Here is a 15,135-nt window from a genome sequence, read left to right on the forward strand (position 1 = left end):
AGTGTCCAAAAAAGATTCAAATAAAAAACGTTTGATTTACGATCTCTCCGCCCCCCATGATTCGGTCATCCCCAGCATCAATTCTCTCATTCCTTCCGAAGAAATTTCCATGAAGTATGCATCCATCGACGAAGCCATTGCCCTCATCATTAGCGCCGGGAAAGGCGCCTGGTTGTCTAAAACTGACATAGCGGACGCCTTCAAACTGCTGCCCATCGCCCCTCACCTATGGCAGTTCTATGGTATTCGGTGGGAGGGCAGGTTCTATTTTGCCAACAGGTTGACTTTCGGCTCGAAAAGCAGCCCGTGGTTATTCGACCAACTGGCGCAGGCTCTCCACTGGATCCTGATCCGCCACGGCAGCGCCCCAGCGGTCATCCACTACCTGGATGACTTTCTCCTCATCGAACCTCCGCTATGTCAGCCATCCGGGCTGCACTCCCTCCTGGAGATCTTTGCCGCCCTTTCCATCCCAATATCACAGGGGAAGACCTCGGGGCCGGTCACTTCCATCACCTTCCTGGGTATTGTCCTGGACTCAGACAGGATGGAGGCCAGGCTTCCAGAGGCAAAGCTGTCCCAAATCCGGGAAGTCGTGGCCGGGGCCATCACCTCTTCCCAGGTGACCAAGGTCGAGCTTCAGTCCATCCTGGGCCGGCTGAACTTTGCCTTGAGGGTGATGCCCCAGGGCAGGGCATTCATTTCCCGCCTGCTCTCGCTCCTTCCCACAGCCTCCGAACCCAGCAGCATTGTCCACTTGGACAGGGCTGCCATGGCAGACTTGCGCATGTGGGACAGCTTTCTTTCAACCTGGAACGGGGTCAGCCTGTTCGTCCCCTCATGGTCCCAGTCATCGACCAGGGTGTTTTCCGATGCCGCGGCATCCCGGGGTTTCGCTGCCATCTTCGGGTCCCAGTGGTTAGCTGGTCCATGGCCTCCTCAGGTCAGCTCTGACCCTCAGTCCCTCAGTTCGTCACCGTTTCTGGAATGTTATCCCATCGTGGCGGCCGCATCCGTCTGGGGTCACCTCTGGGCTAATTCCAGCGTCATGTTTATCTCCGACAGTCAGGACCTGGTGGACATCATCTCCAAAGGCCGAGCCAAGTCTGCCAGGGTCATGTCCCTTTTGCGCAAACTGGTCTGGCTGGCCATGATCAATAACTTTCACTTCTCATGTTCTCATATTCCAGGTGCCAGCAACACGGCGGCCGATGCCTTATCTAGGTTAAATTTTCAAACCTTCTTTCAGGTATGTCCAGAAGCAGACCGGACCGGGGCACGGATTCCCGGCTTCAGCGACCTGATGTTGGATTGAGGTCCCTGCTGGCAACCGCCAAGGACCTCATGCACCGATCCCTCTCTGTCAACACGGCTCGCAATTACAGCACAGGTTGGAACCTCTTTCAAAAATTTTCCAGGGACCATCCTCAACAGGATACGGCCTTCGTGTCTTACGTCATGGCTTTCATGGCCCATTGCCATGTCAACCTCAAACTGGCACCCAGCACCATCCGTTTGTACCTAGCCGGGGCACAACATTTCCTAGTCTTACAGAATCCAGAGGTTCGCTCGGCGTTCACATCCCAAGCCGTCAAGGCCACACTCCGGGGCATTGAGAAAAGCAGCAAAGACTCAAACCCGTCCCGTCGGCCGGTCTCCGGCGAGCTATTCAGGCAGCTGTCTGCATCCCTAGATGGCAATCCTTTTGGCCCTTCAGTTAGTCTGGTCATCAAGGCCGCAATGTATCTAAGCTTCTACGGCTTCCTACGTCCAGGAGAATTCTCAGTTTCTTCCCAGAAGATGATCTTTCTGAAGAAGAAGCAGCTGTCCTGGAGCCAGGATCATCTGGTGTTAAGCCTTCCTTCCACCAAGATGTCCCAAACCGGTCCTCCCATACAGATCCGCTTCTTCAAGTCTGAAAACGCCTGGTGTCCGGTGGTGGTACTCCAACGTCTCCTTGATTCCGCACCAGCTCCAGATCCAGAGTCTCCTTTGCTTCCATTCCAAGGGAAGCCCCTATCCACGCCACAGTTCGTCTCACACATCAGATCCCTGGTCGCAGGGTTGGGGGTGGACCCCAAAACCATATCGGGACATTCATTCCGCATCGGAGCTGCCTCAGCGGCTTCCAAGCACGGGACGCCTCCGCACGTCATTCGTCACATGGGTAGGTGGAGATCTGCCTGTTTTGCCCGGTACATCCCGGATCCGCTGACTGAAACCCGTCAGGTATTCCTTTCCTTGGTTTTGTAATGCCGTTCCAACATGCATTAAACAGCAGCACTTCTCCTACCCGGTGTCTTTTTGGCCCTCTTTTAGGCAGGCCCACGTCCCGTGGCTCCAGGCACACACCAGCCACTGTTAAGGCCCCCTCCTGTCACCTTACTGACCGTGGCCGCGGCCACAAATAGTTAAGGCTGCGTGCAGCCTGTAATTGTGGGAGGGGCCAGGTCCCCCTTCTTAAACCCCCTCGTCCAGCTCACATCACCGCGCCCGCCGACTCGCACTTCCCCCTCCCTTTTCCCACCCCTTTCTTTCTACTCTCCCTAGGGTTGGCCCTCTTTTAGGCAGGCCCACGTCCCATGGCTCCAGGCACACACCAGCCACTGTTAAGGCCCCCTCCTGTCACCTTACTGACCGTGGCCGCGGCCACATAAAACAATATTGAAACAAAATATATTTGTCGATTAGGTATAATTTTATATCTGCAATATTTGCAACTTTATACTATTAGATACTGACTTCTGCAATATTACTCAAAACAATAAATCCGGTATTTACTGTATGGATTCACAAAGTTTGTGTCTCGTGACACGGTGCAGCTGTAACTCCTTCACAAAGAGTCCTGAAGCGGTGTATGTCATAGTGCATGGATACACTGCACATTTATGAAAGGATATGTTTTCCAAGCACTAAAGAAGATGAAACAGACCATAGTAGGGATAAGTAAACAGATGCCTGCAGCTTGCCCTGACAAAGGCGACTAAGCTCTCTATAGACCCATGTAATTACAGGCACCGATACATTAACAATGGAAGGTAGACGCATCCTACAACACTTTTTGTAGAGTGATCTGTGATGACATACAAGAGAAAAATGCTGTTATTCCTTAGCCATTTAAAGTATTGTAAAACCTAAAATGCCAGCTGCCTTTCATAAATGAGACATTCAAGTGTAAATGCCTGTCATAACCTACAACCGGGTGCTGAAAAATGTACCACTGATAATTACTTATCTGAATGACTTGTCCTAAAGTCAGTGTAACACCAATGTAAACTAGAAGTGTATTACTATTACACTTAGTAGTACTGTAGAACAGTGGTTCTCAGCCTGCAGTATACATACCCCAAGGTGTACGCACTGTAGGGTGAGGGGGAACGTGAGACTACCCTCGGATCCAGCAATGTTTCATTGCTGCCTGCTAGGGCCTCTTGACATTCAACTGTATTGCAGTCCTCAGGTCGGTGATACAGTCGAATACTGCAGGGGGGACATGGGAGCCGATGTTTCCCTGTCCCGCCATTCACTCTCATAGACTACAGGCAACTAGACGTGAAGCACATCAGAGAACATGCAGGCAGTAAGATAACATCATCATCATCATCGCGACCACCGGATCCGGGCTGCAAGCAGTTCAGGACGCATGCCCCTTCTGGCCTGTATAGCATTGCAGACAGTGGCATGGAGGTGAGTATTAGAGTATCGTATTTTCCTTTGGTACCTTGGGGCAGCATACTATTGGGCCATTATAGGGGGTCATTATTATTATTATTACTTGGGACACTATGGGATGTTAATTGTATTGGCGGCATTGTAAGGGGGCATTAATTCTACTGGAGCACATTAGGGGGCTTTATTACTACTGGAGGCACTATAGGGGGCATTAGTACTACTGGGGGCACTATAGGGAGCATTAGTACTACTGGGGGACACTATAGATGGGCATAAATACTTCTGTATCATACTATGGGGTTTTATTACTACTGGGGGACTAATAATGAGCTTTATTACTACTGGGGCACTATAGGTGGACATTATTACTTCTGGGAGCATTATGAAGGCATTATTAATAATGGGGATATTATGGTGGACTCTACTACTACTGGGGGGATTACGGAGAGCATGAGGAACAATAGGGAACTATTGGGAGCAATGCAGGGGCACTATTACTACTAAGGACACTCTGGGAGAGAATTATTGCTATTGGTGGGACTTCTGGGAGCACTACTGTGAGGGCATCCTGGCACAGTATTAAGAATGCTATGCTTATGGTACTATTACTATCAGAGACACTATTTACTGGGACCAGTTACTTTTGAGGGCACTGTATGGCAATAATTATTGAAGGAGGCAATCTGTATCTCTGTGATACTAGTATTTTCAGGGGGGCTGTCTGTTTCTGCAGTATAGAATAGGGGGTGACAAGATGGGCTGGTCAGAAGGTAAAAAGGATGATGGAAAAGTGGGTACTTAAGATGTTTGTGTGGCAAACTCTGCAGAGATAAAACTTCACTGAAAGAAGTCATCATGGTGGTCTTCTCAGAATAGAGAAGATGAGTAAAGAGAATATCTATATCATATGAGATGTCACTGAATGTTAGAGGTATGTAGTGCTGCATTCTCCTGTATGTTGGGTAGTGTGAAATCTAATTTAAAAAGTAACAGTTATCCCATCTGGATCCTAATATGGTGTCTGTCATTTTGACAGGAAGATTAGCGCTGAAAACAGAGACTATGAAAGTAGTGTGAGAATAGCACTATTTTGTTAACATTTATGACTGTTTGCTTTATTGGGGGTAACTGGTTTGAACTTCTTGTCACTAGGTGATACTTGGCATGAAAAGGTGGAAAACAACTGCTGTAGAACAGTGCTGCAGGTACCAAGTGGTCTGTGGCCTACGAGCATGAACGGCAGGGACACGAGCCATAGGCTCCCATCTGCTGCCCTCTCATGGGCCAAAGGCAGGTGGACCTCTGTTCTTGTAGATATCAATGTAGTTACCATCTATGATGCAAAACTGCTATTTGTTTGTATTTCTGACAGTACATACTGTAGTATGGGGTCTATGTGGTGCACCAGGCAGGAGAGACACTGTTTTCATAATGATGCATTTACCACTTCCTTTTTAAATTTCTCCTAGATGGTCATGCAAAGTGCATCACACAGCAAGCACATATACAGTATACAAGCATGGGTCAAAGGGAAAATATGGAACGAGCCATGACTTAACTAGTATTATTCACTGGTACCTTTAATGTTTCTGACTGAACAACAAAAATGATCTTTATAACAATGCATACACAGCACATACATTGTGATGAAATGTTTAGGAACATTAGGAATATCATGGACAGTATTAGCTTTTCTTACCTGATTGTAATATGTCTTAAATACAACAACACCACCAGCACAGGACTGAACGTAACTTGGATAATGTTGTCCATTTTCCCGTAACCAAACTTGTGTTCCCTGAAAGAGAAAGAACTGATGTTATAATTCACATTTAAAAGTGTTATGTACTTACAAGGGTCAAACTTAAGCTTCCATTAGCAGGCCACCAACAAGTCATTCCTGAAGTCAAGAATCCCTTTCCAATGCACTCACATAAGAAAAGGTAGTGTGTTTTTGGCTGATTTATTTTCAAACACTTTTTAAGGTATTCTTAGTTAAAGAGGACCTACAGTGAGGAACAGAAGTATTTGAACACCCTGCGATTTTGCAAGTTCTCCTCTCACGGAGGAGTCTGAAATTTACATTGTAATTGCATTTCCACTCTGAGAGACAGAACAAAAATGTAGGAAATCACATAGTATGATTTTTAGAGAATTTATTTGTCTTGCACTGCTGAACATAAGTATTTGAACACCTGAGAAAGAGCAAGAATTCTGGCTCTCAAAGACCTGTTACTGTGCCTTTAAAAAGTCCACCTCTACTCCACTCATTAATCTAACTTAGTAGCACCTGTCTGAGCTCTTTAAAGACATCTGTCCACCTGCAGTCAGTCAGATGCTAAATACTACCATGGGCAAGACCAAAGAGCTGTCAAATAACACAAGAGACAAAATTGTGGACCTCCACAACGCTAGAAAGGGCTACGGGACAATTGCCAAGCAGCTTGGTGAAAATAGATCAAATGTTGGAGCAATTGTTAGAAAATGGAAGAGGCTGAAGACGACTGTCAGTCTCCCTCAGACTGGGGCTCCAGGCAAGATCTCACCTCGTGGGGTATCACTGATGATAAGAAAGGTGAGGACTCAGCCCAGGAGTACAAGGGAGGAGCTGGTCAATGACATGAAGAGAGAGCTGGGACCACAGTTTCAAAGGTCACTGTCGGTAGAACACTATGCCGTCATGGTTTCAAATCATGCATTGCACGGAAGGTTCCCCTGCTCCAGTCATAACATGTCCAGGCCCGTCTGAAGTTTGCCAATGACCATCTGGATGATCCAGAGGAGGCATGGGAGAAAGTAATTTGGTCAGATGAGACCAAAGTAGAACTTTTTGGTCTAAACTTCACTCGTCGTGTTTGGAGGAAAAATAAGGATGAGTTGAAGCCCAAGAACACCATCCCTACTGTGAAGCATGGGGGTGTTAACATCATGCTTTGGGGGTACTTTTCTGTGAAGGGGACAGGACGACTGCACTGTATTAAGGAGAGGATGAATGGGGCCATTTATTGTGAGATTTTGAGCAACAACCTCCTTCCCTCAGTCAAAGCATTGAAGATGGGTAGTGGCTTGGTCTTCCAACATGACAACGACCCGAAGCACAGAGCCAGGATAACCAAGGAGTGGCTCCGTAAGAAGCATATCAGGGTTCTGGAGTGGCCTAGCCAGTCTCCAGACCTAAATCCAATAGAACATCTTTGGAGGGAGCTTAAACTCTGTGTTGCTCAGCGACAGCCCCGAAACCTGACAGATTTAGAGGAGATCTGTGTGTAGGAGTGGGCCAAAATCCCTGTTGCAGTGTGTGCAAACCTGGTCAAGAACTACAAAAAACGTTTGGCCTCTGTAATTACAAACAAAGGCTTCTGTACCAAATATTAACACTGATTTACTCAGGTGTTCAAATACTTATGTTCAGCAGTGCAAGACAAATAAATTCTTTAAAAATCATACATTGTGATTTCCTGATTATTATTTTTTGTATTCTGTCTCTCAGCGTGGGAATGCACCTACAATGTGAATTTCAGACCCCTCCATGATTTCTAAGTGGGAGAACTTGCAAAATCGCAGGGTGTTCAAATACTTCTGTTCCTCACTGTATGACATATTCTTAGTTAAAGAGGACCTGTGACATCTTCTTAGTTAAAGGGGACCTGTGACATCTTAGTTAGGAGGACATGTCACATCTCTTGCACAGTCTGACATTATCCAATGGCACAACAAACAGTTATATGAAAAGATGCCCCAGAATGGCTATTACATGGGGAATTGCAAGTAATTACTAAAATAGACAAGTCAGCAGAGGTGACAGGTACTCTTTAGTGGTAACTGTGTAATGCTTAACTTCACCTATGGGGGTGATAGAGGGGAATTAAACACTTAGGGTATGTTCACACAGAGCATGTTCAGCACTGAAGAAAGAAACTGATGCAGAATCTGCATTAGGTTTTTTGGACGTGTTTATTTTCCTAACGTGTTTTTGTAATGTGATTTTTGGTGTGGTTTTGGCAAGGATTTTCAGAACCCACTTCCAGAATGAAGAGGTCACTTCCTTTTTCTGCAGTGCACTTATCAAAACTACAAGTGGAAAAAAAGGACAGTCAAAATTAACATACGGATTGCCCATTGAAATCAATGGGGAGGATCTGCATGCATTTTTGGTGTGAGTTTTTGGGGCGGAATTCATGGCCAAATCAGACAAAAATACCCAGTGTGAACAAACCCTTACTGCTGGAATATCGGACAGATTGCTGCGTGATCAGTTTATCATCAGGGATCCTTCTAACAATATCAAATATTCACTGTAATGTAACTGCTGAATGAAGGCTGTATTAATGGACTTCCACTTATACCAGGCACAAATCAGAACGTCTGTAAATCTAAACAATCATATGCAGAGATATACAGAGAATACAGCTCCTACCCCCTTACATGGCAATACCAATACACAATATCCATATATCATACAGCGTCACACTGGCTCATGGAGCATCTGCATATGATCTGCCCTGTTTTATGTATTCATTATCATTTTTTCAGCAGATATTTATCCCCCTATTGTCTATTGTTTAATAGCTTTCATGTTAAATATACACTCATTATGACGCATTATTCACCCATGAAACACAACCTTGATTCTTTTGTTTTACCTGAATAAAATGACTAAAATACCAAGTACTGGACGTGTTCCCTGCCCTGATGACCTATATGAAGTGCTGCTCTACAAAAGGTTTATTCAAATATAATATCCTGAGCCGCCTGTACATGTTCCACCCAAGAACACTGCAAAGGCTCATAGGTCATACTTTTCACACATTTAGTGCTGCTACTACAGATCTGTATGAAGCTCATGTTCGGATTAGTTGTAGATTCCGCTCAATTTACGTCCATGTACCCGAACATCTACATTCACATTGCTGTTACCCTGAGGATAGAATTTTTGCAGATAGTTGTCACTAACATTCATTTCTCAGTAAGCGAGGACAAAGCGCTGCTTTTATAGACAAAACCTGCTCTCAAAAGACTGTTGGCTGTCAGTTTCTTAAAAGCTAACTGTCCCTTCATACATAGCCAGATGAGCAGCTTTTACCCTCTTTTCGCCCTTCCCTTGTAGATTGGAATCCCTAAAGGGCAGGGTCACCTCCTTTTTACTAGTTGGTTAATGGGTTTATGCTTATTGCATTTGTTTTCCAGCTTGTGTTGTTTTATAGTATGTATAACCCCTATTAGATGTACAATCCTTGTGATTAAAGGGGTTGTCTTATCTCAGACAATGGCGGCATATCCTAGCGGGAGCCGCAACTATAGCGGGAACGGAGCCCTGCAAAATGGTGACTGGAGGACTCCGGCCTGGCCACCACCAAGAACTCTCCCCATAGAAGTGAATGGGAGCGCACCACGAATGACCAGCCACTGCTTCCATTCACTTCTATGGACCCGACGGTGGCCCCATAGAAAATGAATGGGGGGTGACTGAGCAGTGTGTCCTCCATAGTGTTGATTGCGAATATTCTAATCGAGAATTTTTATCGCGAATATTGGCACTTCGAGAATTCGCGAAGATGTAGAATATAGTGTTATATAAAAATATGCGGATCATAAGTGCCGATTTGCGCAATCACGAAAATAATAACTGGAGATCACAAATTCTAGAATTCGCAAATTTATTGAGAATATTATGCGAAAAATTGGAAAAATATTGCAGAAACAAATATTGTCTATGCCGCTCATTACTAGTCCTCCACCACTTTCATTGCTCCATTCTCGCTATAGGTGAGGGACCCGCATCTATCAGACAATGGGAGCATATCCTAGCAATATGTCCCCATTGTTTGAGATGAGAATAACCCTTTAATGGCATGTTAAAATAAATTATAATAGTGAATTTGAAAGAGGATGGTGGGCTCTCACATATAGTGTCAACATATTTGACAGTGCTGCACAGAACTTGTCACCATTCTCATTAGTCCCTGACCCCGATAGGGCTCACAATCTAGTTTCCACATTTCAGACACACATATACACACTATGGACAATTTCATAGGGAGCCTATAAACAGCGTGCTTTTGTAAAGATGTAATTTACAAGTATTACCATAGTTACATAATTACATAGTACGACTGAACAATGTAACTATGGCAATACTTGTAACTGTAACATTTGTATATGAGAAAGTCTCTGATACTACATAGAATAAAATATCAGTATAATCATTTGTGCAAATACTCACCACATATCTCACATATCATAGCAAGATACATGAAAAAATATGTGGGGCTATAAATAATAATGTGTCCACCTAACAGGTAGAAAGTAAGATGCAGATGGTCTACACTGGCACCTGGCTGGTCACTGATCTTGTATGCAGGTATCATAATAATAATAATAGGACCATAAAGAAAAACAATCAGACCAGTACAAACAACAGGGTTTTGGAAGCTATAACTTTACCGGTATCATGCTGTGATAAAAATCATAGGGGTGAACACGTGTAAATGTAATGTTTACCAGCCCCTTGTAAGGTGCCCCTTGTAATAGAAGAGATGGGCAGTTCTGCTAGTACTTTTTGCTGGTTAGACTATTCTAGGACATATACTTAGGGCTGTATTACACCCAGTGGCGGATTACAATAGGGACGTTCGGGTCGGCAGCCCCCGGCCCAGCGCCGACCCGAATGCCCACAATCTGCGGCGGGGCACGGGAGCGCATAGCTCCCTGTCCTGTCGCCAATCACCACCATAGGCTTCAGGCCTAGTAGGCCTGAGGCCTATGCGGTAGTGAAATCCCAGGCGGGCGTGATGATGTCATCGCGCGCCTGTGCCAGGAAGCAGCACTGTGACGTGTGCACGCCTACCTCATCCCGCCTTCCTCTGCGAGCAAGCGCCTGTCCCTGGACATAGGTGAGTATTTAGCTTTTAATTTTTATTTAATTTTTTTATTTTTATTTCATGTGCCTACTTTGGGGGACATGTGGGGGGGGACACAGGAGGACATATTAGTGAAGAGACATCGAGTACATCGGGGGGGGGGGGAATGTGGGGGCTGTGTGGGGCCAAATTATTATGGGAGGGACTACTATGTGGGGGCAAATTACTATTTGGGGCAGTGTGGGGGCAAATTACAATGTGGGGGCAGTGTGGGGGCAAATTATTATGGGAGGGACTACTATGTGGGGGCAAATTACTATATGGGGCAGTGTCGGGGCAAATTACTATGTAGGGGCAGTGTGGGGGCAAATTATTATGGGAGGGACTACTATGTGGGGGAAAATGACTATATCGGGCAGTGTGGGGGCAAATTACTATGTGGGGACAGTGTGGGGGCAAATTACTATGTGGGGACAGTGTTGGGAAACTATTGTGTGGGGGAAGTGTGGGGGAAACTATTGTGTTGGGGTAGTATGGGGGAAATTGCTATGTGGGGAAAGTGGGGGTAAATTGCTATGTGAGGACAGTGTGGGGAAATTGCTATGTGGGGACAGTGTGGGGGAATTGCTACGTGGGGACAGTGTGGGGAAATTGCTACGTGGGGACAGTGTGGGGAAATTGCTACGTGAGGACAGTGTGGGGAAATTGCTACGTGGGGACAGTGTGGGGAAATTGCTACGTGGGGACAGTGTGGGGAAATTGCTATGTGGGGACAGTGTGGGGAAATTGCTATGTGGGGACAGTGTGGGGAAATTGCTATGTGAGGACAGTGTGGGGAAATTGCTATGTGGGGACAGTGTGGGAAAAATTGCTATGTGGGGACAGTGTGGGGAAATTGCTACGTGGGGACAGTGTGGGGAAATTGCTACGTGGGGACAGTGTGGGGAAATTGCTACGTGGGGACAGTGTGGGAAAATTGCTACGTGGGGACAGTGTGGGAAAATTGCTACGTAGGGACAGTGTGGGGAAATTGCTACGTGGGGACAGTGTGGGGAAATTGCTACGTGGGGACAGTGTGGGGAAATTGCTACGTGGGGACAGTGTGGGGAAATTGCTACGTGGGGACAGTGTGGGGAAATTGCTACGTGGGGACAGTGTGGGGAAATTGCTATGTGGGGGCAGTGTGGGGGAATTGCTATGTGGGGACAGTGTGGGGAAATTGCTATGTGGGGACAGTGTGGGGAAATTGCTATGTGGGGACAGTGTGGGGAAATTGCTATGTGAGGACAGTGTGGGGAAATTGCTATGTGGGGACAGTGTGGGAAAAATTGCTATGTGGGGACAGTGTGGGGAAATTGCTATGTGGGGACAGTGTGGGGAAATTGCTACGTGGGGACAGTGTGGGGAAATTGCTACGTGGGGACAGTGTGGGAAAATTGCTACGTGGGGACAGTGTGGGAAAATTGCTACGTAGGGACAGTGTGGGGAAATTGCTACGTGGGGACAGTGTGGGGAAATTGCTACGTGGGGACAGTGTGGGGAAATTGCTACGTGGGGACAGTGTGGGGAAATTGCTACGTGGGGACAGTGTGGGGAAATTGCTACGTGGGGACAGTGTGGGGAAATTGCTACGTGGGGACAGTGTGGGGAAATTGCTACGTGGGGACAGTGTGGGAAATTGCTATGTGGGGGCAGTGTGGGGGAATTGCTATGTGGGGACAGTGTGGGGAAATTGCTATGTGGGGACAGTGTGGGGAAATTGCTATGTGGGGACAGTGTGGGGAAATTGCTATGTGGGGACAGTGTGGGGAAATTGCTATGTGGGGACAGTGTGGGGAAATTGCTATGTGGGGACAGTGTGGGGGAATTGGTATGTGGGGACAGTGTGGGGGAATTGCTATGTGGGGACAGTGTGGGGGAATTGCTATGTGGGAACAGTGTGGGGAAATTGCTATGTAGGGACAGTGTGGGGGAATTGCTATGTGGGGGGAAATTGCTATATTGGGCAGTGTGGGGGAAATTACTATGTGGGGGCAGTGTGGGGGAAATTACCATGTAGGGGAAATTACTGTGTGGGGGCAAATTACTATGGGGGGATTACTATGTGGGGAAGTCTGATGGAAATTACTATATGGTGTGTTGCTATTGGGGAGGCACTGTAGGGGCAATTCTATTATTTTTGGGGACACTATACAGGGATTATTGCCTGGAGCACAATAGAGGGTGTTATTATTACTGGGGGAACTCTAGTGGACATTATAGCTGCTGTGGACAGTATAGGGACATTTGGGGTAATTTATCCAACTGGTGTAAAGTAGAACTGGCTTAGTTGCCCATAGCAGCTAATCAAGTTCCACTTTTCATTTTTGACAGCTCTTTTGGAAATCCAGTTCTACTTTACACCAGTTTGATAAATGACTCCAATTATGTCTATTAGGGTCACTATTTTTTCAGCAGTATAGTACCTGGGGCATTGGGGAGCACAACGGGCACAGTATTGGGGTGGCAGCAGGATGACACTGTGGGGACACCAGGATGGGGAGGTTGATGGAAAAGTTGAGAAATATAACGTGTCTGTGTTACAAACTGTAGAGATGAGATGTGGCTGAAAGAATTTGCCATGGTGGTCTGGGTCAAATGGAGGATAAGAGGAAAGAGAAGGTCTACATGACAGGAGATGTTACTGGATGTAAGAGGTATGTGGTGCTGTATTCTCCTCCATGTCTTTTTTTATTATAATTATATGTATTTTAAATTTGTCGACCAAATTTTTAGTTTAGGACCCAATTTGGTGGTAATTTGGGGGATTTTTTTTTGTCTGAAGACAAAATGTCATATGGCCTAGGAAGAGACTGTGGCACTCATGAAGCACCGCAGCCTCTTCATACAAAAAAACAACTAAACTAAAATGGAGGGAGGGGCCCAAGTCTGGTAGACAGCCCCGGGCCTTTCATGCACCTAATCCGCCCCTGATTACACCAACAGATTATCTGACCAAGTTCTGTCCAATCAGTTCAATAGTTGGTGTGTGTAACAAAAGATCTGTGTGTGTAAACGGCCATTTGACCAATGATTGGTCAGAAAATCTGTCACATAATGTGTTGGTGTAATAAAGCTCTTAAAGTGGATTCAGACGGGCTGACTGAGTGGCCGATTGTCAGAAAGGGAGCGTTCCTTCCGGAAAGTCGGCTGTCTGTTCAGGATATGAGATGTAGATTTCCTTCACTGTATGAGAACGGGGATCGCTATAGCGATCACTCATCCCCATACAGAATCATTGTTTCTGGGCAGCCGATCTCTGTTTAGACCACACGATCTGCTGCCCAGAATCCATGATTGGTGGTGCCTGTATAAACGACAGGATCACCCGATGAACAAGTGTTTCGCTCGTTCATCGGGTGATAAGCGGCACATTTAGATAGCCAGATGATCTGGACGATTTTTGGTGTGTCTAAATGCGCCTTTAGGGGCAAGGCTTGGCAAAGTGGTAATTGGCTGGAAAGAAGGCCCACTTTAATGTTAAAATAACTTCTACTTCGATGCGTACACTGCTGTTTTTCCACCTATTGTGATAAATGTCCCAATAATTGTGTTTCAGTTGTCTATATATTCAATGAAACATCTGGCTAAATAGGAAAGAATTATAACAATTTTTGAATTGTTCCAATAGTACCAAAACGATAAGTCTGATAAGATTCCACCAATGCAGAAACTATTTTTCCAATTTACACCCAGCACTCATAGGCACAGGAGGTAATGTGTGCAGTGACTACAGTATATGTCATCAGGAATGTGCCGCCATTATCATACAGCACGCTGATCACATACTTTCAGTTCTAAGCATGACTCAGAAATTGGTTTAATTATTATTTACCTAAGCTCAGACAATGTGACCTTAACAGTAGCATAGACTTTACTATGTTTTTGTTTGAAAGTGAGTGACATGGAAGATGCACCAGTAGAGCCTGAGGTTTTTATTACTAAGTAATCTGATCCATAACAATGGTAGAACACACTGCAGGCACACAAGCTGCTACACCAGAGCCACCTGGGAGCCAGGTGTGACCAAGGGCTGATAAGCTGCAGGGACAGAAGGCTGATAACAGCTCTACTTTCTACTGCACCGTTTGTATTTGAATGAATACGTTAGGGAAATGCAGCTGAACAGTCATAAACCACACTGAACTCTGCTACAGATTCCATGCTACATCCAAGTTATCCAACGGAAAAAGCTAAATGAAGGTGAAGCTTAAAGGGGCTGTCTCACTTCAGTAAGTGGCATTTATCATGGAGAAAAAATTAATACAAGGAACTTACTAATGTATTGTGATTGTCCATATTGTTTCCTTTGCTGGCTGGATTCATTTTTCCACCACTGCAGGGCAGATACGAAGTGGCTGGGATGGGATCTGCTGCACATGTGTGCCTATTGTCACCAGAGAGGTCAGCGCTTTTTACTATAGTGTACAAACATGACCACCACTGCTGGATTGCTGGGTGGTCATAACCATGGAAACGAGCAGTGTATAATGTGATGGAAAAATGAAGCAAGCCAGCAAAGGAGACAATATGGACAATCACAATACATTAGTAAGTGCCTTGT

General features: G+C 45.7%; 1 protein-coding gene across 1 annotated transcript in view; it reads right to left on the reverse strand.

The window, feature by feature from the left end:
- Positions 1–15,135, reverse strand: part of MYO10 (myosin X) — a 256,328-nt gene that overhangs the window by 215,607 nt on the left and 25,586 nt on the right. The window contains exon 2 of the mRNA XM_040431698.1: positions 5,372–5,470. Coding sequence (XP_040287632.1) covers positions 5,372–5,470 — 99 coding nt within the window. The remainder of the gene's footprint in view (positions 1–5,371; positions 5,471–15,135) is intronic.

This window comes from Bufo bufo, chromosome 5, assembly GCF_905171765.1.
Source record: "Bufo bufo chromosome 5, aBufBuf1.1, whole genome shotgun sequence".
Lineage (NCBI taxonomy): Eukaryota > Metazoa > Chordata > Amphibia > Anura > Bufonidae > Bufo > Bufo bufo.